The sequence below is a fragment of the Lethenteron reissneri genome, chromosome 57 (genome assembly GCF_015708825.2).
Source record: "Lethenteron reissneri isolate LAM-NWPU_2019-01 chromosome 57, ASM1570882v1, whole genome shotgun sequence".
NCBI lineage: Eukaryota > Metazoa > Chordata > Hyperoartia > Petromyzontiformes > Petromyzontidae > Lethenteron > Lethenteron reissneri.
The window spans coordinates 4881877-4906196 of NC_083835.1; the positions used below are offsets into that span (position 1 = coordinate 4881877).

Sequence of the window (24320 nt, forward strand, 5' to 3'; positions counted from 1 at the left end):
AACATGATCTCCGATGGGCACGGTTGGCTACGTACGGTGCGAAAGAAGTTCGACGCACATACGTACGGTTTAACACGTAGGCCTTTCGCGACTAATATCGTCCATAACAGAGGTTTTTTTTGGGTTAGATCGCGTAATTGTAAATGTGTGTGTCGTTAAACCCGTCAGCACCATACACACATGCTGCACTATACACTACACTATACACTACACCACTCTACTATATTGAAAACTAACCAGTAAGGTTTGTCACGTAAACAGAACGTGCCAATTCGTCACTAACCGGTTGTGTGTCGGAGAGTAAAACCCGCCGCAACATTTACAATTCGAGTCCCGTGATGTTTTGCCAAATAATTACAACCGGCATCATCAGGCGACAGCCAGATTTGAGGATCGCAATCGCACGCAGACACACGGAAACTACAAAAAAACAAGTATAACCAGTAAAAACAAAGTTTTTCACTATAAATCCTTTATATGCGTGGCGGCTAGAGTCCTCTCGTCCTCTGGCTTGAGATGGCTGCCACCTATGGGTCAGATGATTGCATTGCACCATTAAGCAATTGGTAATTAAATATAATATTTTTGTCCTAAAAAGTGTAACATTTTGGAAAAAAATATATCACGAACATTAATTGTTACGCACAACGAGTCTGTGTGCAAAATGTCAGCTCGATTGGATCACGGGAAGTGGGTTAAAAAACGACCGAAAGATTTGCACGGTCGTAAGCAAGCAAGCAAGCACGCAAGCACGCAAGCAAGCAAGCGAACTTAATATAAAGGATTTAAAAACAACGACAATCCGCTAAACCTCCGCCTTTGTCTTCCGCCCCCCGGTCGCGCTGGTGCCCGCTGACTTGGCCGACGTTTAGACATCCAGGAGTACTACGAGGTGATGCTGCGGGACGCACACGACGTGGCCGAGCGACGGAGACTCCAACAGCAGCAGCAGTCGCAGCCCCAGTCCGGCGAACGCAGCGAGGAAGACGTGTCCGACGTTTCGGGCGCCTCGGCCCAGATCACCCAGCCGCCAGCCGCTCCGGTAGGGACGGGGAGACCCACCACACCACCACCGAACCACCACCACCACCACCACTACTCGGGTCGCCGGGTTTCGTAGCGCAGCGCGCCAACCTCTACACCACCACTCACCACGAATCGCTCGCGGAAAAAAACTGTCCGGTGGGAGTTGTTTTGCTCGTTTGTTCGTTTTCTCGCCGGGGTGCGCAACCACCGTGTTTTGTTTACAGAGCAGAGGTCGCAACCGGGTACCCGATACCCGTACCCTACCGGATACCTGGCTACCCGTACCCGGCCGGGTACGGGTAGGCCGTGAGTCACTGGTGAGTAACCGTTTGTCACTCATTTCGGGTAGGTTACGGGTAGGGAATCAAAACCCGTTTGCGACCTCTGTTACAGATCCGTCGATATTTCTACCCCCCCCCTCCCCCCCCCCGTTAATAAACGCAAGAGTACGCATCATCATTCACCTTTTTGTCTTTGTAAAAAAAGGCGGAGGGGGGCCGGGGTGGTGAAGAAAGAAAGTCATCCGATGATTAATTTTTTCGTCGCGGTGTCATTTCTGCGCCAATTGCATCTCACAACGATGACACAGGCCAGGTAGTTCTGCTGGCAGGAGTGGAGCCTTTGCTATTCTACACGTGGTGGAGGAAAAACCCCAACGCGTGGCGAGAGGGGGCAACGCTCTATCCCACACAGAAGGGGATCCGTGCTCTACACTCTTAGTTTTTTCGGTAAAGTCACGTCGGTAAAAAATGAAATTAGAATTAATAAAAATAAAACAATATTTGTGATCTGTCGGTCCACACTTTGCCGTACTGCATACTGCTGGCAGAGCCAGGGTATTCAGATTGAAAACTGATTTCTCGAAAACATATTTTTGTACTTATTGGTTTTTTCGGTAAAGTCACGCATGTAGAAATAAAATAAAATGTAACTAGATGAATTAAAATAAATCAGGACGTTTCGAACGCAACACAAGCGGCTTCCGGAGAGGCCTTTCAGCGACACAAACACATTCCTGCGGAGGGAGCTGGTAGGAACGTTGGGTTGCTCGACTCAATGTCCTGCAGGGTCAACGGCGGCGTGGTGTATTCCGCAAATATGGCCGACTGTGAGGGCGGGCACAAGCCGGCGTGAGTAGGTTAAACGTTGAGTTTTATAAGGGCACCACGGGGTGACCAGCCCCACCCCACCCAGCCCCACCCCTCCCACCCTCCCCACCCAGCCCCACCCTCCCCACCCAGCCCCACCCAGCCCCTCCCCACCCAGCCCCTCCCCACCCAGCCCCTCCCTCCCCACCCAGCCCCTCCCTGCACGACGGACACAATAATCCCCTGTGGGCTGGTGTAACCAGGAGGTTCCTACCAGTAATATTTTCGGGGTTAGATAAAACCACCAGTCAATTGTCGAACGCAATAACCGTGGCGGGTCAAACGCCCTCTAGAGAAATGTCTGTGGCACTACACGCAACGCGTCTTCGACAAATTAACGATCTTAATTTGGAGCTTTCGTGACTGCAGGAATTACTATTTGGTTCTTTCGGTAAAGTCGCGTGTGAAGATAAAATAATAAATTGACATGCTAATTCTCTCTAACCCCTCCCTCTCTCTCCGCCCCCTCTCTCTATTTAAGGCCTCGTCACAGAGACGTTCTTTCTCTGTGTGCCTATGATTTGTTCTCTCTCTCTATGTATCTCTGTGATATCTGTCCGCTTATATGTCTGTCTATATGTTTTCTGGTTATATATTTTTTTCTATTTCATTTATACCTGATGATGATTGCTTGTGTTGCAATCGAAACGTCGTATGCTATTATTTAATTTATTATTTTATCTTTATACGTCACTTTACCGAAAGAACCAAAGACAAATTAACAATTTTAGTTTTTTATTTTACCAGGTAAGGTCCTGCTGAGCTGCAGAGCATTTTTTTTTTCAGAAGTCACGTGGCAATCGCAAACGATATCCCGACGATGTGGCTCAGCACGTGGAAATGTTAAGTAGCTGCCGTTAACTCTGAACGCACATCGATTCAAAATGTGAAGGGAAAATCCGGAGACCATGGGGGGAGAGAGAGAGAGACACACACAAACTCCAAATATACAGCAGCAGGCACCGCCAGGGTCGGGAACGAACCCACGACCTCTTGTACACCAGGCGAGGTAGTTAACATCTCCACGGGGAGAGAGAGAAATACACGCAGACTCCAAATATACAGCAGGCACCGCCAGGGTCGGGAACGAACCTACGACCTCCTGTATACCAGGCGAGGTTGTTAACATCTCCACGGGAGAGAGAGAGAGACACGCAGACTCCAAATATACAGCAGGCACCGCCAGGGTCGGGAACGAACCCACGACCTCCTGTATACCAGGCGAGGTAGTTAACATCTCCACGGGGAGAGAGAGAGAGAGAGATGCCAGACTCTTAGCCACGCGGTTCCCCTAAAATCAAAGTCGCCCGCCCGACTTTATTCCACCCGCATCAGATACTTTACGCGGACGATTCATCTGCAGACTGTCAGTGCAAATTACTCGTCGCGAAAATAATCCGGAAGCGAGCGGACACAGAAAACAAAGACTTTCGTTGCCCACACGCACGTGTGCCGCTGGACGAGAGGTGACTGATGGGCGGTGTTCGGTGTGGCTTTGTAGGGGTTTCCCGCCTTCAGGCGAGGGGGGGGGCATTAGACGATTTACACATTTTTGGTCGATTTAATGACCTCATCGACTCATTGGTCTCAGCTCTTACGTTCTCCCGGCGAATATAAAGCAGAGACGCGCAAACACTCACCCCCACTCGATACACCACCACCACCCCCAACCTCGCACCCCCAAACCAAGAAACAACAACCACAACAACAACCACAACAACCACAACAACCCGTGTTTTGTAATAATTCATGAACGTAGCGTTGGATGCACTTAATGAGTGCACCGTAAGGGCCTTTCATCCATGCGTTGCATTATTTGTGCTCTGGGCGCCAAATAAAGGGGAAGCCGCACTATTGAGCAGTCGTGGTTTACATTTTTTTTTTATAAATATAAAATATAGATTTTGTTTTGCATCAACCTTCAAAGGTTGGCGAGCGAAAGCGTCACCCCACCCTTCCCCCCCCCCCCAATCAAACCCACATCCTTTTCGACGGCAAATTAACCCCCTCGATTATTCCAGACGCGGCACTGAGTGTCCTCGCGGACTTAATTATTAATGAGGAAGACTCAAAGAGCGAATGGGGACGACATCTTTTGCTGACTTCTTGTCGCGTCTCGCCGTCGCAGAAGAGGTTTTGAACCTGAAGGGTTTATTTTTTTATTTTTTAAACAAGCCGGTTAAACAAAGGTGAAAGAAAATAGAAACGCGCGCGTGCGTTGCGTGCGAGTTTGCGTCTCCCCGTTCTAAGTTTGAGGATGAAGCCGCCGCAGCAGCAAGGTAACCCCCCCCCGCACACCAGATGCGCTTCTGCGGCCGTCTGGAACGTTCTGTCTGCCGATATTAGGAAGCCACTGGAGCAATGCACTTTTAGATCGTCAAGATTGAAAACTATTTTTTTACTGGTAAGAACCTCCTGGTTACACCGGCCCACAGGGGATTATTGTGTCCGTCGTGCAGGGAGGAGCTGGGTGGGGTTGGGTGGGGAGGGGAGGGTGGGGAGGGGCTGGGTGGGAGGGTGGGCTGGGTGGGGAGGGTGGGGCTGAGTGGAGTAATGAGAGATAAAGTGATGAGAGATAAAGTGATGAGAGATACAGTGATGAGAGACAAATTGATGAGAGATAAAGTGAAGAGAGATAAAGTGATGAGAGATACAGTGATGAGAGACAAAGTGATGAGAGATGAAGTGGCGAGAGATAAAGTGGTGAGAGATAAAGTGACGAGAGATAAAGTGATGAGAGATAAAGTGATGAGAGATAAAGTGATGAGAGATAAAGTGAAGAGAGATAAAGTGATGAGAGATAAAGTGATGAGAGATAAAGTGATGAGAGATAAAGTGATGAGAGATAAAGACTCTGTCTCCTCGACAGACCTGGTCTTCACCTGAGGACGGTTGCTTGCGTTGCGGCCGAAACGTCGTGAGAATTATTTTATTATGTTTTGTTTTTATTATTTTATTATTTCCCTTCTACGTGACTTTACCGAAAGAACCAAGACGATGAATCCCTGCAGTCACGAAAGCTTTGAATCGAAATTTAAGTCAGTGTAGCTAAAGTGACTAGGTACGATAGCCCGGAGGCTGTACCTCCTCAGGTTGTGGGTGGAAGGGGCCACTACACCTTTGTGTTAGGGATTGAGTGTACCTTGTTATATTATAAATAAACCGTGTTGCCTCTACGACGACTCCGACGCCATACAAGAACATTACACGTGTAACTAATACGTGTTACCAACACGTGTTAGTTAGTTACACGCTTCTGGCTGCCTTGTCGTCGGAAATGCGACCGCGCGAGGTTTTGGAAACGGGAGAAATTTTCATTTTCTAACTAATTAAATGATAAAAATGGAAATAAAGTGAATAAATAATGAATACAAATAGTCACCATTTTTGTTATTTTATGATTTTTTTTATCTACGTGACTTTGCCGAAATACTCCAACGAATATAATATCATCCAGTAATAGAGGTTTTTGGGTGAGATCGCGGACATTTAAGACCGAACCAGGAGGATTTATCTCCAAACGTACTCGGATTGCAAAGATGTTGTGGGTTTACTCTCCAACACACACCGGTGTGCTGTACTAGTGACGAATTGGCCACGTTCTGTTGACATGACAAACCTCACTAGTTGGCCGTGTCGGGTGGTGACGAGTTTAATGACACACCAAAATAAAAAAAAAACCTGTATCATGGATAAAATCCTCTCCGTCGTGAAATCGGCTGAGAGATACAATCTTAGAATAAAACGACTCCGATGCAGCGACTCCGTGTGGCTCTTCTGGATTTAAAAAGAAAACATAAAAAAATAAATAACAAAGTCCAGTGCGTCATCCCCCCCACTTCTTGTCCTGTGAATCGGCGGTGTGAGTGTGCCGCGCACGTGTTGAGCTCCAATAAAAACATAAATAAGTATAACCCGTAAAAACAAAGTTTTTCACTATAAATCCTTTATATGCGTGGCGGCTAGAGTCCTCTCGTCCTCTGGCTTGAGATGGCTGCCACCTATGGGTCAGATGATTGCATGGCAGCATTAAGCAATTGGTAATTAAATAATTAATTTGTTTTCCCTAAACAGTGTAAAATTTTGGATTTTTTTCAGGAACATTAATTGTCTCGCACAACGAGTCTGTGTGCAAAATGTCAGCTCGATTGGATCACGGGAAGTGGGTTAAAAAACGACCGAAAGATTTGCACGGTCGTAAGCAAGCAAGCAAGCACGCAAGCACGCAAGCAAGCAAGCGAACTTAATATAAAGGATTTAAAAAAATAAAGCCCAGTGTGCTAACCAATTCCCCCTCACCCCCTCCGAATCGTATAGATCAGGGGGGGGGGGGGAACGTCCGGCCCGCGGGCCGTGTAAGGCCCGCGAAATCATTCGGGTCTGGCTCTGCCAAGGCAACCTCAACTTAGCTTTATGTAAAACCCCCACCTCTCGCTCACTCTCTCGCTCACTCTCTCGGTCGCTCTCTCGCTCGCTCTCTCGCTAACTCTCTCGACCGCTCTCTCGCTCGCTCTCTCGCTCTCTCGGTCGCTCTCTCGCTCGCTCGGTCGCTCGCTCGCTCGCTCTCTCGCTCGCTCTCTCGCTCACTCTCACGCTCACTCTCTCGCTCACTCTCTCGCTCACTCTCTCGCTCACTCTCTCACTCTCTCGCTCTCTCTCTCGGTCACTCTCTCGCTCACTCTCTCGCTCACTCTCTCGCTCTCTCGACCACTCTCTCGACCACTCTCTCGCTCACTCTCTCGCTCACTCTCTCGCTCTTTCTCGTTCTGCACGCAGCCCTTCTCGCAGTCCGACGGCCTCCGACGGGTAGCTCATATCAGCATGCAGAGCTCCCCGTCATCTGCCACCGAGCACACGGCCTCCTCCGTCAGCTCTCGTTCGCTCGCTCGTTCGCTCTTGTCCGCTCTACCGTTCCCCGCTCGGTGATTAAAACGTACGCCGCTCATTAAGAAGGATACGGCAAGACGGAGAGAAAATAAAAAGGTTGCAACGTTGTTTTATATTATGATTTCCATTTTCGTCTCCGCGAATCTTTGTGTGTTTTTTTGTGCCACCGTAATTGTAACGCATGAAATGAAATGGCACCGAGAAGGAAATTACCTGGCCGATATTAATTAATTAATTTGTGAATGGGGCAGCAGGGGATAGGGGGTGGGGGGGGGACAAAACCCCAGCAGCAAAATTCTAACAATAGCCGAAGATGATTTAGAATCATTCACTCGCGTTGGGTACTTAATGAGTCGGCAGGGGTGACATTTGAGGTGCTGGTGTAGCACGTTTATAGCGACATTAAATATTCAGGTGGTGTGCCCTGGAGCAATGATTCTCACTTTAAAAATAAGAATAATACGAAGACAGTTCAAGACGTAGCAGGCTTTCGCGACCAATGTCATCCATAATACAGGTTTTTTTTGGGTTAGATCGCGTTAATTATAAATAAATGTGTCGTTAAACCCGCCACCACCCGACACAGCCAACTAGTGAGGGTTGTCACGTAAACAGAACGTGGCCAATTCGTCACTAGTACAGCACCACCGGTGTGTTGGAGAGCCAAGCCACAACATTTTGGATACTTCAGGAATGATTTTGGATTAGAGAGCTGTAAGCACAAATGCTGTGGTGTCCTCTGACGTAGTAACCCATTTGGCGCGTTGTTTACGTGACAAACCTTACTGGCTGTGCCGGGTGGTGGAGGGTTACGACGCAACATTTATATTTACGCGAACTAACCCACAAAACCTTCATCATGAACTCGCTTTACTACCCGGCTTCGCCAAAATACAAAAGTCTATTTTTATACTTTTTGCATTGTGTACAGTCTGGAAGCTATCCACATGCCAAATTTCAAGTTTGTTGCATGTTGGGAAGTATGCTAAACATTTCGAACAGACACACATATTCACAAATAGCACTTTTATATATACAGTGAGGGGAAAAAAGTATTTGATCCCCTGCTGATTTTGTACGTTTGCCCACTGACAAAGAAATGATCAGTCTATAATTTTAATGGTAGGTTTATATGAACAGTGAGAGACAATAACAACAACAAAAATACAGAAAAACGCATGTCAAAAATGTTATAAATTGATTTACAGTTTAATGAGGGAAATAAGTAATTGACCCCTCTGCAAAACCCTTGTTGGTAATCACAGAGGTCAGACGTTTCTTGTAGTTGGCCACCAGGTTTGCACACATCTCAGGAGGGATTTTGTCCCACTCCTCTTTTCAGATCTTCTCCAAGTCATTAAGGTTTCGAGGCTGACGTTTGGCAACTCGAACCTTCAGCTCCCTCCACATATTTTCTATGGGATTAAGGTCTGGAGACTGGCTAGGCCACTCCAGGACCTTAATGTGCTTCTTCTTGAGCCACTCCTTTGTTGCCTTGGCCGTGTGTTTTGGGTCACTGTCATGCTGGAATACCCACCCACGACCCATTTTCAATGCCCTGGCTGAGGAAAGGAGGTTCTCACCCAAGATTTGACGGTACATGGCCCCATCCATCGTCCCTTTGATGCGGTGAAGTTGTCCTGTCCCCTTAGCAGAAAACACCCCCAAAGCATAATGTTTCCACCTCCATGTTTGACGGTGGGAATGGTGTTCTTGGGGTCATAGGCAGCATTCCTCCTCCTCCAAACACGGCGAGTTGAGTTGATGCCAAAGAGTTCCATTTTGGTCTCATCTGACCACAACACTTTCACCCAGTTGTCCTCTGAATCATTCAGATGTTCATTGGCAAGCTTCAGACGGGCATGCATATGTACTTTTTTGAGCAGGGAGACCTTGCGGGCGCTGCAGGATTTCAGTCCTTCACAGCGTAGTGTGTTACCAACAGTTTTCTTGGTAACTATGGTTCCAGCTGCCTTGAGATCATTGACAAGATCCTCCCGTGTAGTTCTGGGCTGATTCCTCACCATTCTCATGATCATTGCAACTCCACGAGGTGAGATCTTGCATGGAGCCCCAGGCCGAGGGAGATTGACAGTTCTTTTGTGTTTCTTCTATTTGCGAATAATCGCACCAACTGTTGTCACCTTCTCACCAAGCTGCTTGGCGATGGTCTTCTAGCCCATTCCAGCCTTGTGTAGGTCTACAATCTTGTCCCTGACATCCTTGGAGAGCTCTTTGGTCTTGGTCATGGTGGAGAGTTTGGAATATGATTGATTGATTGCTTCTGTGAACAGGTGTTTTTTATACAGGTAACAAGCTGAGATTAGGAGCACTTTCTTTAAGAGTGTGCTCCTAATCTCAGCTCGTTACCTGTATAAAAGACACCTGGGAGCCAGAAATCTTTCTGCTTGAGAAGGGGTCAAATACTTATTTCCCTCATTAAAATGCAATTCAATTTATAACATTTTTGACATGCGTTTTTCTGGATTTGTTGTTGTTATTCTGTCTCTCACTGTTCAAATAAACCTACCGTTACAATTATAGACTGATCATTTCTTCGTCAGTGGGCAAACGTACAAAATCAGCAGGGGATCAAATACTTTTTTTCCCTCACTGTATGTTGAACTCCTCTCGCACAATATGTAACAACCCGCGCTAATTGGAGGTGCGCGCGGGGAAGGGCAACAAAACCAAAACACGTCGCAGTGCTGAAGAAACGAGTTTGACAATCTTGATGATGATTCAAAGCTGCACAGCTCCCAATGGCTTCTTAACAGCGGAAGAAGAGAGCGTTCCAGACGGCCGCAGAAGCGCATCGAAATCGCCGCGCGATGCGGTGACCACCACCGTCTTTGTTCGATGGCTGAGCAGCCAAACGCCGCCGCTGCTGCTGCTGCAAAGATGTGCGGAGTTGGCGTGACGATGGTTTACGTTCCTTGACGACACCGGCAATGTTTTGCGGCTCATTTGTGGCAAGAAGCACTTTGTGCGTGAGTAACGAGTGCGACCTTGCAGCGTTTGAAATCGAGATTTTTATTTTTATTTTATTTTAAAGTGCATCGCAGCTCGTGGTGGCTTCTTAATATCGGAACGAAAGAGCGTTTATTTTTTATTTGTTATATTTTATTTTTTTATTTTTTACATGCTTTTATTTAACTCACTCTATCTGTTGTTGTATCCTTCAAATCTTGTAACTCAATTTTAACCCACTTCCCAATGTGGTATCGACTGCAAACTTGGTATACTTATGTCATACTGATGACAATACTATATTCTATCGCAATTTTTTTTTTAGATGTTATGTTTCGGCTTGGGTCTAATTGTCCACGCTCAACTGACGTTGGCTGTAATTGCCCACGGTCCTTGGCAAGCTTTGGGGCCACTTCCTGGAGTCGTGGAGTTCTTCCATTACTAGTACATTTCTTTAAAGCGTGTTTTTAAAAAAAGTAGTTTTTTAAATATTACTTATACAGCCTGGCAACAGTATCGGCGCGTCTGAAATCGGGATCGTAAGCCCCCCCACCCCCACATCCCCCACCCCCACCCCCCCCACCCCCCACCCCCACCCCCTCCCACCCCCACACCCCCAAACCCCCCCCACCTCCCACCCCCCACCCCCACACCCTCCCACCCCCACACCCCCCGACACCCCCACACACCTCCCACCCCCCCACCCCCCACCCCCACCCCCACACCCCCCCACCCCCACACCCCCTCCCACCCCCCCCCACACCCCCCCCACCCCACACCCCCCCCACCCCCACACCCCCCCCACCCCCACACCCCCACACACCTCCCCCTGTGCATCCGACAATCCACGCGTTCGCTCCGTTCAACCAGAGCACCCTTTGCACGAGCTTGGCTCGTTTTATTTTTTTCGGTAAAGTCACGTAGGTAAAAAAAATGAAATTCAAATTAATAAAAATAAAAGAATAACATTATTAATTTTTATTTCATTTTTTTTCTACCTACGTGACTTTACCGGAAAAAAAACCAAGAGTATGAATCCTTGCAGTCACGAAAGCTTCAAATCTACAATTGGCTCGTTTGCTCGGAGCGTTTAAGCGGCGTGCAGCTTCCGTTGACCCCGGATGATGCGCCGGGTACTTCGGATTTCTGTGGGCTGTCTCGGGGGTGGGGGTGGGGGTTGGGGGGGGGTGAAGGGGTTGAGGGGAGGGGTCGGGGGGGTGAAGGGGTTGAGGGGAGGGGTTGGGGGGGGGTCGTGGGACTTTAAAGCGGTCACAAGCGGGGTTGTCCGTGTTGACGTCAAGAACACGATCAAAGGTTTCCAGGGTCTGGTATCGAACCATTGGTGTCCTTTGAACTTGGGGGGGGGGGGGGGGGGAGATAAACGCGTGGCTACTAACAGTGTGTACATTCCGTATCCGAAGAAGCAATGGAATTTATAACGGACGGATATTCTATATATTTTTTTGAAGCATAATTCGTCACCTGATTTTTGTTTACAAATAAATTCGCGTGGATTTAACAACAACAACAAGATGGTCATTCCCCAGCAGCTGGAATGGTTACATTGTCGACGTTTGTTGCCAGGAATAAATTATATATTCGCCATCGTTATCATCATCTTCATCATCGTCATCGTAGTGTTTTTGCACGAGTGACATTCGTTGCAAAGCCCCGCGTGTAACGCTGCGGCGATCTAACGGGGCCACATGAAAGAGAGAGAGTGGAAAAAAAAATCCAAAAGCCCGCAATTTTTTTTATTTCAAATGTGCACGCAAAAAAAAACAATTGTGTACACCGGCAACCACAACCGCGGTTGATTCCATACAAAGGAAGCCCCTCACGAGGCATCATCCACCCACGTGCAAGCGTACAGCACCACACACACACACCAAAGACAAAGATCCCCCGTATAGCCTCACTAGACTTTTGGGGCAAGTGCTATTTGCGAGGAGCACCTATGAAGGCCGGCAAGGCTACACGAGGGGTGGTGAGTGGCCTAGTACCACGCCCGGTCGTCTTTGTCTTCCCTCGTGGTGCAATGTTTACACAATGGTTACACATCGCAACAGGTATTCATTTGAGGCTGAGATGACCTAAGGGGGGGGGGCAGGACCGGTTTAGATAATCGTCACTGGCCTTGGTGGCCGTGAACGGGAATCGAACTTCGGATTCGCAGAGAGCGCAGTGCGCTAAGCGCAGCGCCACCGCTCCTTCTCCACACCACACCACACACACCACACACCACACAAACCACACACACAACACACACCACACACACCATACACACACACAACACACACAACACACACACCACACACACACACAACACCACACAACACATACAACACCCACACACAACACCCCACACACAACACACACACACAACACACACACAAACCACCCACACCGCACACACAACACACACACCCAACACACAACACACACACCCAACACAACACACACCCAACACACACACAACACCCCACACACACCACACAAACCACACACACAACACACACAACACACACAACACACACAACACACACACACACAACACACACACAACACCACACAACACCACACACACACAACACCACACACAACACACACACAACACCCCACACACAACACACACACACAACACCACACACAACACACACACAACACCCCACACACAACACCCCACACACAACACACACACAACACACACACCATACACACACAACACCACACACAACACACACCCAATACACACAACACACACACCACACACACACCACACACACAACACACACCACACACACAAATCACACACACTACACACACAACACACACACCACGCACACACACCACACACACACACACCACACACACACACACCACCCACAACACACCCCACACACACAACACAAACACCACACAACACACAACACCCCACACACAACACACACCACACCACACACACGTGAGCGCACGCAGCGAGCGCGATATGAGCATAGCATTTAAATTAGTGGCGATGGGAGGTCCTTGTGAGAGAGAGAGAGAGCGAGGGGTAGGTTTGCAAGAGACAGAGAGAGAGAGAGAAGCCATATTTCTATCGTGCGTCGCATGCACAATCCTTACCCCTGCACTTTCGTACGTGGGCGTGCGTGCGTGCGTACGTGCGTGCGCGTGCCGTGCGCGCGCGCGCGTTCTGCGTGGGCAACACGACGAAACGCCCGTGTCGCGATTGGGAGAGAGAGAGAATTTGCCCTCCTGGATCGTGTGGGAAGCAACGATGCTGAGCTGACATGCCAGGCTGCTGCTGCTGCTGCTACTGCTCTTGGCTTTAGTCGCCATCCTCATCATCATCATCACCACCAATCATTATTATCATCATCATCATCACATTTTTATTTATTGCGGCACCCCTTTTTGCGAAATCCACGACGCTTCTTTTGTATGATTATTATATTGTTAGCGGTTTGAAATCGTTAGATACGACGTTCACGCCCGCAATGTTATCGGTTTCTTATATTTAAAAAAATAATAATCATCGAATACATTTCCAAACGCTTTTTTGTGTCGTCGCGAACACATAAGACAATTTCACACCTTAAACATTTTTTTAGTAATTCATTAATTCGGCAGCAGCTTTATTTATTTATTGATTGATTTATCATCACCCGCCCCACATTCCCATCACCGTTAGGGCTCGTCGAAATATCTCACGTAAAATTTATATTTTATTATTATTATAATAAATATTTATTTCCCCCCATTCGCTTCTCCATCCTATTCCTCGTTGGCGAAGGAAACCCACCACCACCAGCACCACCACCACAACGCGGCCTGCTAAAGCCACCCTCGCCACGACCATGAAACTTTGATCCCCTACCCCCCCCCCATTGCCCGAGCCGGTTTTTTTGTTGTGCAAACGTCAGAAGCTTTGCCCCTGCGGGAAATATCAACAACAACAACATCAACAACAACAACAAGAAGCCAAGCCAGCCGAGGTAGGACGAACGCGATGGACTGCCTTTGCATCGTCACCACCAAGGTAAGGCTCGGATAAGGGTTGTCTCAAGATCATTCACGCGTGCGTCTGTGTGTGTGTGTGTCATTATACACGTGTGTGTGTGTCTCTATACACGTGTGCGTGTGTGTCTATCTTTATACACGTGTGCGTGTGTGTTTATCTCTATACACGTGTGTGTGTCTCTACACACGTGTGTGTGTGTGTCTATACACGTGTGTGTGTGTGCCTATACACGTGTATGTGTGTGTCTCTATACACGTGTGTGTGTGTCTCTATACACGTGTGTGTGTCTCTATACACGTGTGTGTGTGTCTCTATACACGTGTGTGTGTGTCTCTCTTTATACACGTGTGTGTGTCTCTATACACGTGTGTGTGTGTGTCTCTATACACGTGTGTGTGTGTCTCTATACACGTGTGTGTGTGTCTATACACGTGTGTGTGTCTACACACGTGTATGTGTGTGTCTACACACGTGTGAGTGTCATCTATACACGTGTGGTGTCTCTCTATACACGTGTGTGTGTGTCTCTCTATACACGTGTGTGTGTGTCTCTATACACGTGTGTGTGTGTCTATACACACGTGTGTGTGTCTATACACACGTGTGTGTGTGTCTATACACGTGTGTGTGTCTATACACACGTGTGTGTGTCTCTACACACGTGTGTGTGCTCTACACGTGTGGTGTCTCTATACACGTGTGTGTGTGTCTATACACGTGTGTGTGTATGTCTATACACGTGTGTGTGTATGTCTATACACGTGTGTGTGTGTCTATACACGTGTGTGTGTCTCTACACCACGCGGGGTGTGTGTGTCTCTCTACACCACGCGGTGTGTGTGTGTCTCTCTACACCACGCGGGGTGTGTGTGTGTCTCTACACGTGTGTGTGTCTCTATACACGTGTGTGTGTGTATCTATACACGTGTGTGTCTCTATACACTGTGTGTGTGTGTGTCTATACACGTGTGTGTGTGTCTCTATACACGTGTGTGTGTGTCTCATATACACGTGTGTGTGTCTCATACACACGTGTGTGTGTCTCATACACGTGTGTGTGTGTCTCTATACACGTGTGTGTGTCTCTATACACGTGTGTGTGTGTCTCTCTCTCTATACACGTGTGTGTGTGTCTCTATACACGTGTGTGTGTGTCTCTATCCACGTGTGTGTGTCTCTATACACGTGTGTGTGTGTCTATATACACGTGTGTGTGTGTCTATATCCACGTGTGTGTGTGGTGTCTCTATACACGTGTGTGTGTGTGTCTCTATACACGTGTGTGTGTGTGTATCTCTCTCTATACACGTGTGTGTGTGTGTCTCTATACACGTGTGTGTGTGTCTCTATACACGTGTGTGTGTGTCTCTCTCTCTATACACGTGTGTGTGTGTCTCTATACACGTGTGTGTGTGTCTCTATACACGTGTGTGTGTCTCTATACACGTGGTGTGTGTCTCTATACACGTGTGTGTGTGTCTCTATACACGTGTGTCTCTATACACGTGTGTGTGTGTCTCTATACACGTGTGTGTATCTCTCTCTCTCTACACGTGTGTGTGTGCCTCTATACACGTGTGTGCGCGCGTGTGGCCACACCAGCCTTAACAGGTGCTCGCTAACAGCACTTGCCACCTCTATATGGGGGGGGGGGGGGGGTGGTAGACCGAGGCATCCTTACCGTTGCCTGTAAGACGGTAGGCGCACACACAGCAGCGTTTGACCCCCGCTAAGGCTATACGGGGCACCTTTGCCTTCGCTTTGTATGTCAAGAGCGGAGGGGGGAGAAGACCTCTCAACAAACATTCATGGCACGTTTCCCGTCTCGTGCACTGGGGCAGAGGCAGAATGGATTGCATTTCATGCCGGTCCGTCGCAACTCGAAACGTGTGGTTGGGTGGTGTGTTGTTGTTGTTGTTTCTGTGTGCAAGGATGCACGTTGCATCGTGGAGGTCTTTCGGGTTCGATCGCGTCAATGTATAAATGTGTCGTTAAAACCCGCCACCACCCCGACACGGCCAACTAGCGAGGGCTGTCACGTGAACAGAACGTGGACAATTCGTCACTAGTACAGCACTAGTGTGTAGTGTAGTGTATAGTGTAGTGTATAGTGTAGTGTATAGTGTAGTATAGTGTATAGTAGTGTATAGTAGTATAGTGTATAGTGTAGTAGTGTATAGTCGTGTATAGTGTAGTGTGTAGTGTAGTGTATAGTAGTGTAATGTATAGTAGTGTAGTGTATAGTAGTGTAGTGTATAGTGTAGTGTATAGTGTAGTATAGTGTATAGTAGTGTATAGTAGTATAGTGTAGTGTGTAGTGTAGTGTATAGTGTAGTGTATAGTAGTGTAGTGTATAGTATAGTAGTGTATAGTCGTGTATAGTGTAGTGTATAGTAGTGTATAGTAGTGTAGTGTATAGTGTAGTGTGTAGTGTATAGTGTATAGTAGTGTAGTGTATAGCATAGTAGTGTATAGCATAGTAGTGTATAGCATAGTAGTGTATAGCATAGGAGTGTATAGTCGTGTATAGTGTAGTGTATAATGTATTGTATAGTAGTGTATAGTAGTGTATAGTAGTGTAGTGTATAGTAGTGTAGTGTATAGTATAGTTGTGTGTAGTGTATAGTGTAGTGTATAGTGTAGTAGTGTATAGTGTAGTGTATAGTGTATTGTATACTAGTGTATAGTAGTGTATAGTGTAGTGTACTAGTACAGCACGCCGGTGTGTTGGAAGAGCCAGGCCACAACATTTACAATCCGAGTTTTGCCAGTAATTGCAACTAGCTTCATCAGGCGACAGCCAGATAGGTGGGGGGGGGGGGGTCTCAAAGTCATATTATGCTCGTGTATTATGTAGGGTTAGCAGTAATAAAAGGGAAGGAATTTTAAGGAAACGTCGTGAGAATTGTATTTTATTATGTTTTTTTAAAATTATTTCCCTTCTACGTGACTTTACCGAAAGAATCAAGAAGATACATTCACAAAGACAAAGATCCCCCGCGTAGCCTCGGCAGACTGTCGGGGCAAGTGCTGTTCGCGAGCAGCTACCTATGAAGGGCCTCTACGGTTAAACGAGCGTGGGTGGGTGGCCAGCACCACGCTCACCGGATGTGTCTCCCCAGTGGCGATGTTTACACACAGCACCAGGTACTCATTTGAGGCTGAGCCGACCTAGGGGAGGCCCGGAACCGGTTCAGATAATCGTCACCGGTGTTGGCCGTGAGCGGGAATCGAACCTGGTTCGCCGGGTTCGTAGCGCAGTGCGCTCACCGCTACACCACCGCTCCTCACCACATATATATACATACACCGCGACCACCACCGCCATTCGCCACTAAGTAGCGGTGACGTCACCACGGCGCTTGTGCCAGGCTAGGTGCACGTTAAGGCCACCGTGAAGTGTGGAACGCCCGCCGGCAGGAGGAGGTCACGAGGCAGACCCAGCAGGTGCCATGGGTCGACCGACTGAGATGAATGGCAGATGCACCGCCTGTGCCCTCCCTCTACCGTGCCAACTTGCTGCGTTTTAGCCACCCACCCACTCACCCAACCCACCCACCCACCCACTCACCCACTCACTCACTCACCCACCCACCCACCCACGCACCCACGCACCCACCCACGCACCCACGCACCCACCCACCCACCCACGCACCCACCCACCCACCCACTCACCCACCCACCCACGCACCTACCCACCCACGCACCCACCCACCTACCCACCCACCCACTCACCCACCCACCCACTCACCCACCCACCCACTCACCCACCCACTCACCCACCCACTCACCCACCCACTCACCCAACGCACCCAACCCACCAACCCAACCCACCCACGCACCCACCCACGACCCCCACCCACCCACCCACGCACCCACCCAACCCACCCACGCACCCACCCAGGGTGGAAGGCAGTGCCATGCTTGCCACGCGTGATCGCACGGCGTGTCACGCGAGGCACGAGGGCTACTTGGCCTAAAGTGGCGACAGCCGGTGCCGGGCACCACGCGTGGCCAGCGAACCGCATCGCCGCGCTTGGCAGAGCAGGTCGCTGGCTTCTTGACGACAGCGGGGGGGGGGGGGGGGGGCAGTTCACCCCCCCCCCCCAAAACCCCATTCCACCCCACTGGCCAGGGTTAGAACGCGTAGCAGCAGCATCAGCTGCTCCCTGGAGGGCACAGCGGTGGCACGGAGATGTTAACTACCTCGCCTGGTCTACAGGTGGTCGTGGGTTCGATCCCGACCCTGATGATGCCTGCTGTATATTTGGTGTTTGCGTGTCTCTCTCTCTTTCCATGGAGATGTTAACTACCTCGCCAGATGTGCAGGAGGTCGTGGGTTCGCTCCAGACCCTGACGATGCCTGCTGTATATTTGGTGTTTGCGTCTCTCTCTCTCTCTCCGTGGAGATGTTAACTACCTCGCCTGGTGTACAGGAGGTCGTGGGTTCGATCTCGACCCTGACGATGCCTGCTGTATATTTGGTGTTTGCGTCTCTCTCTCTCTCTCTGTGGAGATGTTAACTACCTTGTCTGATGTACAGGTGGTCGTGGGTTCGATCTCGACCCTGACGATGCCTGCTGTATATTTGGTGTTTGCGTGTCTCTCTCTCTCTCTCTGGAGATGTTAACTACCTTGTCTGGTGTACAGATGGTCGTGGGTTCGATCTCGACCCTGACGATGCCTGCTGCTGTATATTTGGAGTTTGCGTGTCTCTCTCTCTCCCCGTGGTCGCGTGGAATTTTCTCCGGGTCCTCCGGTTTTTCCCTCCACATTTGGAATCGGCATCACGCGATTATAATCTTTTGCTGTTGCCAAGCCTCCTCTTCGTTGGGCTTCCGTCTGTGATAGGCAGCGCTCACTTCTCAAAAGTAGCCACATAGGCCCAGTCGGGCCTTACCTGCTGAAATAAACAGAATAGTTTCAGGTTGGTATGCACAGTATGGATGGATGTTGAACTTCTGTCACACCGTTACCTAGCCAACCGCGCTCACCTGGTTGGGAAGCGTTGCGTTGAAGGGGTTTTGATTGATCTTTTTTTTGAGGGGTGGGGAGGAGATTGGTTTTGAGAGCGGTGGTGGGGGGGGGGGGGGTTGGCTTTGAGGGGGGGGGGTTGGCTTTGAGGGGGGTGGATTTGAGGGGGGGTTGGTTTTGAGAGGGGGGGGGTTGGCCACCTGAAGACGGCTGCTTGCGTTGTGGCCGAAACGTCGTGATAATTATTTTATTATGTTTTATTTTTATTATTTTATTATTTTTCTTCTACGTGACTTTACCGAAAGAACCAAGAAGATGACCCCCCCTTCTCGTCACACGGCGTCACAAAAAGTCAGACCCCCCCCCCCCACTCAAATATGACGTCACAAAGCTCTGCCCCCCCCCCCTCAAAAAAACATAAAACATGCTTCAAATCGCTTTAAATGACGTCACGCACCTGGGGTGGTGGGAGGGGGTCAGACATTTGTGACGATGTGTGACGAGGGGGTGGGGGGGGGTGAGAAATGTGACGTCACATCAAAATGCGCAACTTTAAATAAATATAGACAACACGTTCTACTCAATTAAATAGACTTTTTAAAATAAATATTTTCTCCTACAACATCAGAGTGCAGCGCCACATTAAATACGCACTACAATGACAATAGTTTACAGCGATTTGAAGTATGTTTAATATATTTTTGGGGGGGGGGGCAGAGCTTTGTGACGTCATATTTGAGGGGGGGGGTTTGACTTTCTGTGACACCGTGTCACGAGGGAGGGGGGGGTCAAAAATCGTCCAAAATCGCGTGACGTCATTTATGGACGGCCCCTAAGATGTTCAGGCATCAATTCGTTATCTTGGTGAGACTAGGCCCTAAAGATGGCTGTCTCTGGTGTAGGCCAATCAGTTTCAAAGTCAACGCTTCATAGATTATCAGAACAACCACGTGTTTGTTTGCATGTTCAGCACAAGGTACTGTTCGTGGTTAATGTGGTACTTAATGATCTCTCAATACCTCCTGTTTAATGGCCAGAAAGGGTAAAAATTTAACCCGTAAAAACAACGTTTTTCACTATAAATCCTTTATATGCGTGTTCAATGGGCCACAACCCAGCCCACATTGGTCTTTGAAACGGGCGGCTAGAGTCCTCTCGTCCTCTGGCTTGAGATGGCTGCCACCTATGGGTCAGATGATTGCCTGCCACCATTAAGCAATTGGTAATTAAATATAACTTTTTTTTTACCTAAAAAGTGTACAATTTTGGAAAAATACGAAAAGAAATTGTCACGCACAACGAGTCTGTGTGCAAAATGTCAGCTCGGTTGGATCACGGGAAGTGGGTTAAAAAACGACCGAAAGATTTGCACGGTCGTAAGCGCACAAGCAAGCAAGCAAGTTAACTTAATATAAAGGATTTAAAAACCGATTCTTATTGTTCATACTCTGACACTGGCAAAAAAGGTATCCCACGATAAAGCTGCTACTCACCACGAGCTATGAACGCTCTGGTGCATGTGGCATTGCCCTTGTCCTGTTCGCATTTTGGCGTCGTTCTGTCGTCTGACACTGGTGGTGAGACTAGGCCATTAACAAGGCTGTTGTCTCTGGTGTAGGTCAATCAGTTTCAAAGACAACGCATCATTGATATCATCAGCGCCACGTGTTTGTTTGTATGTTCATCACAATGTCCGCGTGTGGTCAATGCAGACTTGATTCCTTGCGAAAGGGAATACAGTGATCCCTCGTTTATCGCGGTTAATGGGGACCGGAACCCCTCCCGATAAGTGAAAATCCGCGAAGTAGGATTGGCTCCCCTAGGAATTTCCGTATATGCGTGTGTGGGTACCAGAATGTTTAAAATATGTATATTTATACTTTATATATATATTTTACTTAAATCTATTTAATTATAAAACCTTAATATTATACATTCACTCTCTCTCTCATACGATACGTAGTATGGTGTTCTACACTCACCAATGACAGTAGTATCTTGAGACTTGACTCCAGTAATGACGACGACGACGATGACAATGACGATGACAATGACGACGATGACAGACCTGTGCAGTTCGATGAATGTGATGATGAATGATGATGATGGTGTTACTGCACAGGTATAATGAGGCCTTTAAATCAGTTCGAAAAATCCGCGATGCACTGAGGCCGCGAAACTTGAACCGCGAAGTCGCGAGGGATTACTGTATTCTATTTGGTGTCTGAGCATCTTAACACCTTTTTTTATTGTTATAAAGGGTAAAACATTTTCTCATTTATCAGAGCGTGTTTATTCGCATGTTCACCACAAGGCAGGTTTGTGGTCAATGCAGACTTGATGCCTCGCAAAAAGGAATATTATATTTGGTGTTTGAACATCTTAATTTTTCTAGAAAGGTCTTCTTGGTTCTTTCGGTAAAGTCATGTAGAATGGAAATAATAAAATAATAAAAATAAAACATAATAAAATAATTCTCACGACGTTTCGGCCACAACGCAAGCAGCCGTCCTCAGGTGGAGAACAGGTCTGTCGATGTCTTCTCCACCTGAGGACGGCTGCTTGCGTTGTGGCCGAAACGTCGTGAGAATGATTTTATTATGTTTTATTTTTATTATTTTATTATTTCCATTCTACGTGACTTTACCGAAAGAACCAAGAAGATGAATCCCTGCAGTCACGAAAGCTTTAAATCGAAATTTACTAGAAAGGGTTAAACGCTGTTCCTAAGGATAAACAAGCTTCGAGATGCAGACGGATCGGGTGGGAAAATGGTTTTACCCAGTCACTCGTCTCATCGTCCACGGCCTTGGTTTCAGCCCAGAATTTTAGTTAGAATTCCTCTCACGCTCCAGCTGCGTGTGTGTTCTGATGCTTGCATTGTCCGTGCACGGTATCGCTACTTGGCGTTGTTCTCTGTGCGAACACCGGTGGTGACACTAGAACATTAAAGGTTGTCCGTCTATAGCGTAGGCCAATCAGTTTCAAAGGCAACGCAAATACGGTATTAGCAGAGCAACGTTTTGCACGACTTGGCACAAGTGCTTTGTGTGGTTAATGCAGCCTTGATGCCTTGCAAAAATGTATCTATTTTGGGGGTTTGAACGTCTTAAGCACCTCCTGTTTTTGATTGTAATTATCAGCGAAACGTCGTACTCACATTTTTAAATGCTGTTGATTCTCTCTTCTGGGCTAAAGAAGTGAATTATTTTGTCCTTTTAAAAACGTGACACATTTTTTACTATTTGGCCGTGTCGGGTGGTGGAGGGTTACGACACATTTATAAATAACGCGATCTGACCCAAAAGCCTATATTATGACCTCCTGTTTTATTGCCAGAAAGGGTAAAACCTGTTCTTATTTGTTCATATTACCAGAGCAACGTCTTGCACATCCTAGCACAAGTGCTTTGTGTGGTTAATGCAGAATTGATGCCTTGCAAAAAGGTATCTATTTTGGGGATTTGAACGTTTTAAAACCTCATGTTTTATTGCCAGAAAGGTGGAAGCGCATATTCTTACGTAGATTATATTTCTAATTTTAATACCAGAAAACAAAAAAAAGGTCCCATCGATAGAAACCGTTAACCCCGCGCGTGAAAACGTTGCATTTGCGCAAACGACGGTCGCCATCCCTCTGTGATCGTTTCGTTTGTTGAGACCGTTTGAGCCAATTGGGAGGTGGGGGGGGGATTGTGAGTCAGCTGCTGCTGCTGCTGCTTTGCTTTGCTCGCTCCACTTGGGGGTATTTTTAGAAGCGCCGTCTCTTCTTCAGCGCCACTTTGCCAAGGCTCCGCGCCACCACATGGCCGATGTCGAGAGTGGCCAAGATGCCATCGGTTAAAAACTGCGATTAATCTTCTTGGTTCTTTCGGTAAAGTCACGTAGAAGGGAAGTAATAAAATAATAAAAATAAAACATAATAAAATAATTCTCACGACGTTTCGGCCACAACGCAAGCAGCCGTCCTCAGGTGAAGAATGAAACACCACCAAGCTTGGAGCGTATATTTAAACTTAGAGTCGCGGCATCTCTTCAGAAAGGTGAGATAAGAAGGCTCAGCTAATCGAGTCTCTCACCTTTCTGAAGAGATGCCGCGACTCTAAACTTAAATATTCGCTCCAAGCTTGGTGGTGTTTCATTCTTCACCTGAGGAAGGCTGCTTGCGTTGTGGCCGAAACGTCGTGAGAATTATTTTATTATGTTTTATTTTTATTATTTTATTACTTCCCTTCTACGTGACTTTACCGAAAGAACCAAGAAGATGAATCCGTGCAGTCACGAAAGCTTTAAATCGAAATTTAACTGGGATTTAGTTTATTGTCGAGAAAAAATAATGTTATTTTACCAGGTAAGGCACCACCGAGCTAAGCGACCTGGCCACAATTGATAGTGCAACGAAGTGGCTTTTTTAAATCCTTTATATTAAGTTCGCTTGCTTGCTTGCGTGCTTGCGTGCTTGCTTGCTTACGACCGTGCAAATATTTCGGTCGTTTTTTAACCCACTTCCCGTGATCCAATCGAGCTGGCATTTTCCACACAGACTCGTTGTGCGTGACAATTAATTTTCGTGAAAATTTATTTCCAAAATTATTTAATTACCAATTGCTTAATGCTGGCAGACAATCATCTGACCCATAGGTGGCAGCCATCTCAAGCCAGAGGACGAGAGGACTCTAGCCGCCACGCATATAAAGGATTTATAGTGAAAAACTTTGTTTTTACGGGTTAATTTTTTTTATCATCATGTGGAAATTCAGAGCAGCTAAATATTCTAAACGCACGATGTTGATTCTAAATGTGGTGGGGGAAACCGGAGAAAAATCCACGTGACCATGGAGAGACAGAGAGAGAGAGAGGGACAGCATGCAAACTACAAATACACAGGTGTCAGGGTCAGGACCTCCTGCATACCAGGCGATGGAGTTAACATCTCCTATCCACCGTGATGATGAGAGAGAGACACGCAAACTCCAAATATACAGCAGCAGGCATCAGGGTCCAGAGATCGAACGCACGACCTCCTTCATACCAGGCGAGGGAGTTAACATATCCTAGCCACCGTGATGATGATGATGAGAGACGCACTCCAAATATAAAGCAGTAAGCGTCAGGGTCCAGGGATCGAACCCACGACCTCCTGCGTGCCAGGCAGGGAGTTAACATCTCCAAGCCACCGTGATGATGATGATGAGAGAGAAACACTCCAAATATACAGCAGCAGGCGTCAGGGTCCAGGGATCGAACCCATGACCTCCTGCATACCAGGCGAGGGAGTTAACATCTCCTATCCAC

The 24320-nt window shown here is 47.7% G+C and overlaps 1 protein-coding gene across 5 annotated transcripts in view; it reads left to right on the top strand.

The window, feature by feature from the left end:
* The first annotated feature begins 888 nt into the window (after nt 1-888).
* Nucleotides 889-24320, top strand: part of LOC133357261 (disks large homolog 2-like) — a 466648-nt gene continuing 443216 nt past the window's right edge. For 4 of the 5 annotated variants that reach the window (XM_061575118.1, XM_061575120.1, XM_061575121.1 and 1 more), the window contains exon 1: nt 889-1042. In XM_061575118.1, coding sequence (XP_061431102.1) covers nt 896-1042 — 147 coding nt within the window. In that variant the 5' untranslated portion in view covers nt 889-895. Of the gene's footprint in view, nt 1043-13174; nt 14071-24320 lie in introns of those variants that run through there. The other variant, XM_061575124.1, reaches the window with a different exon arrangement.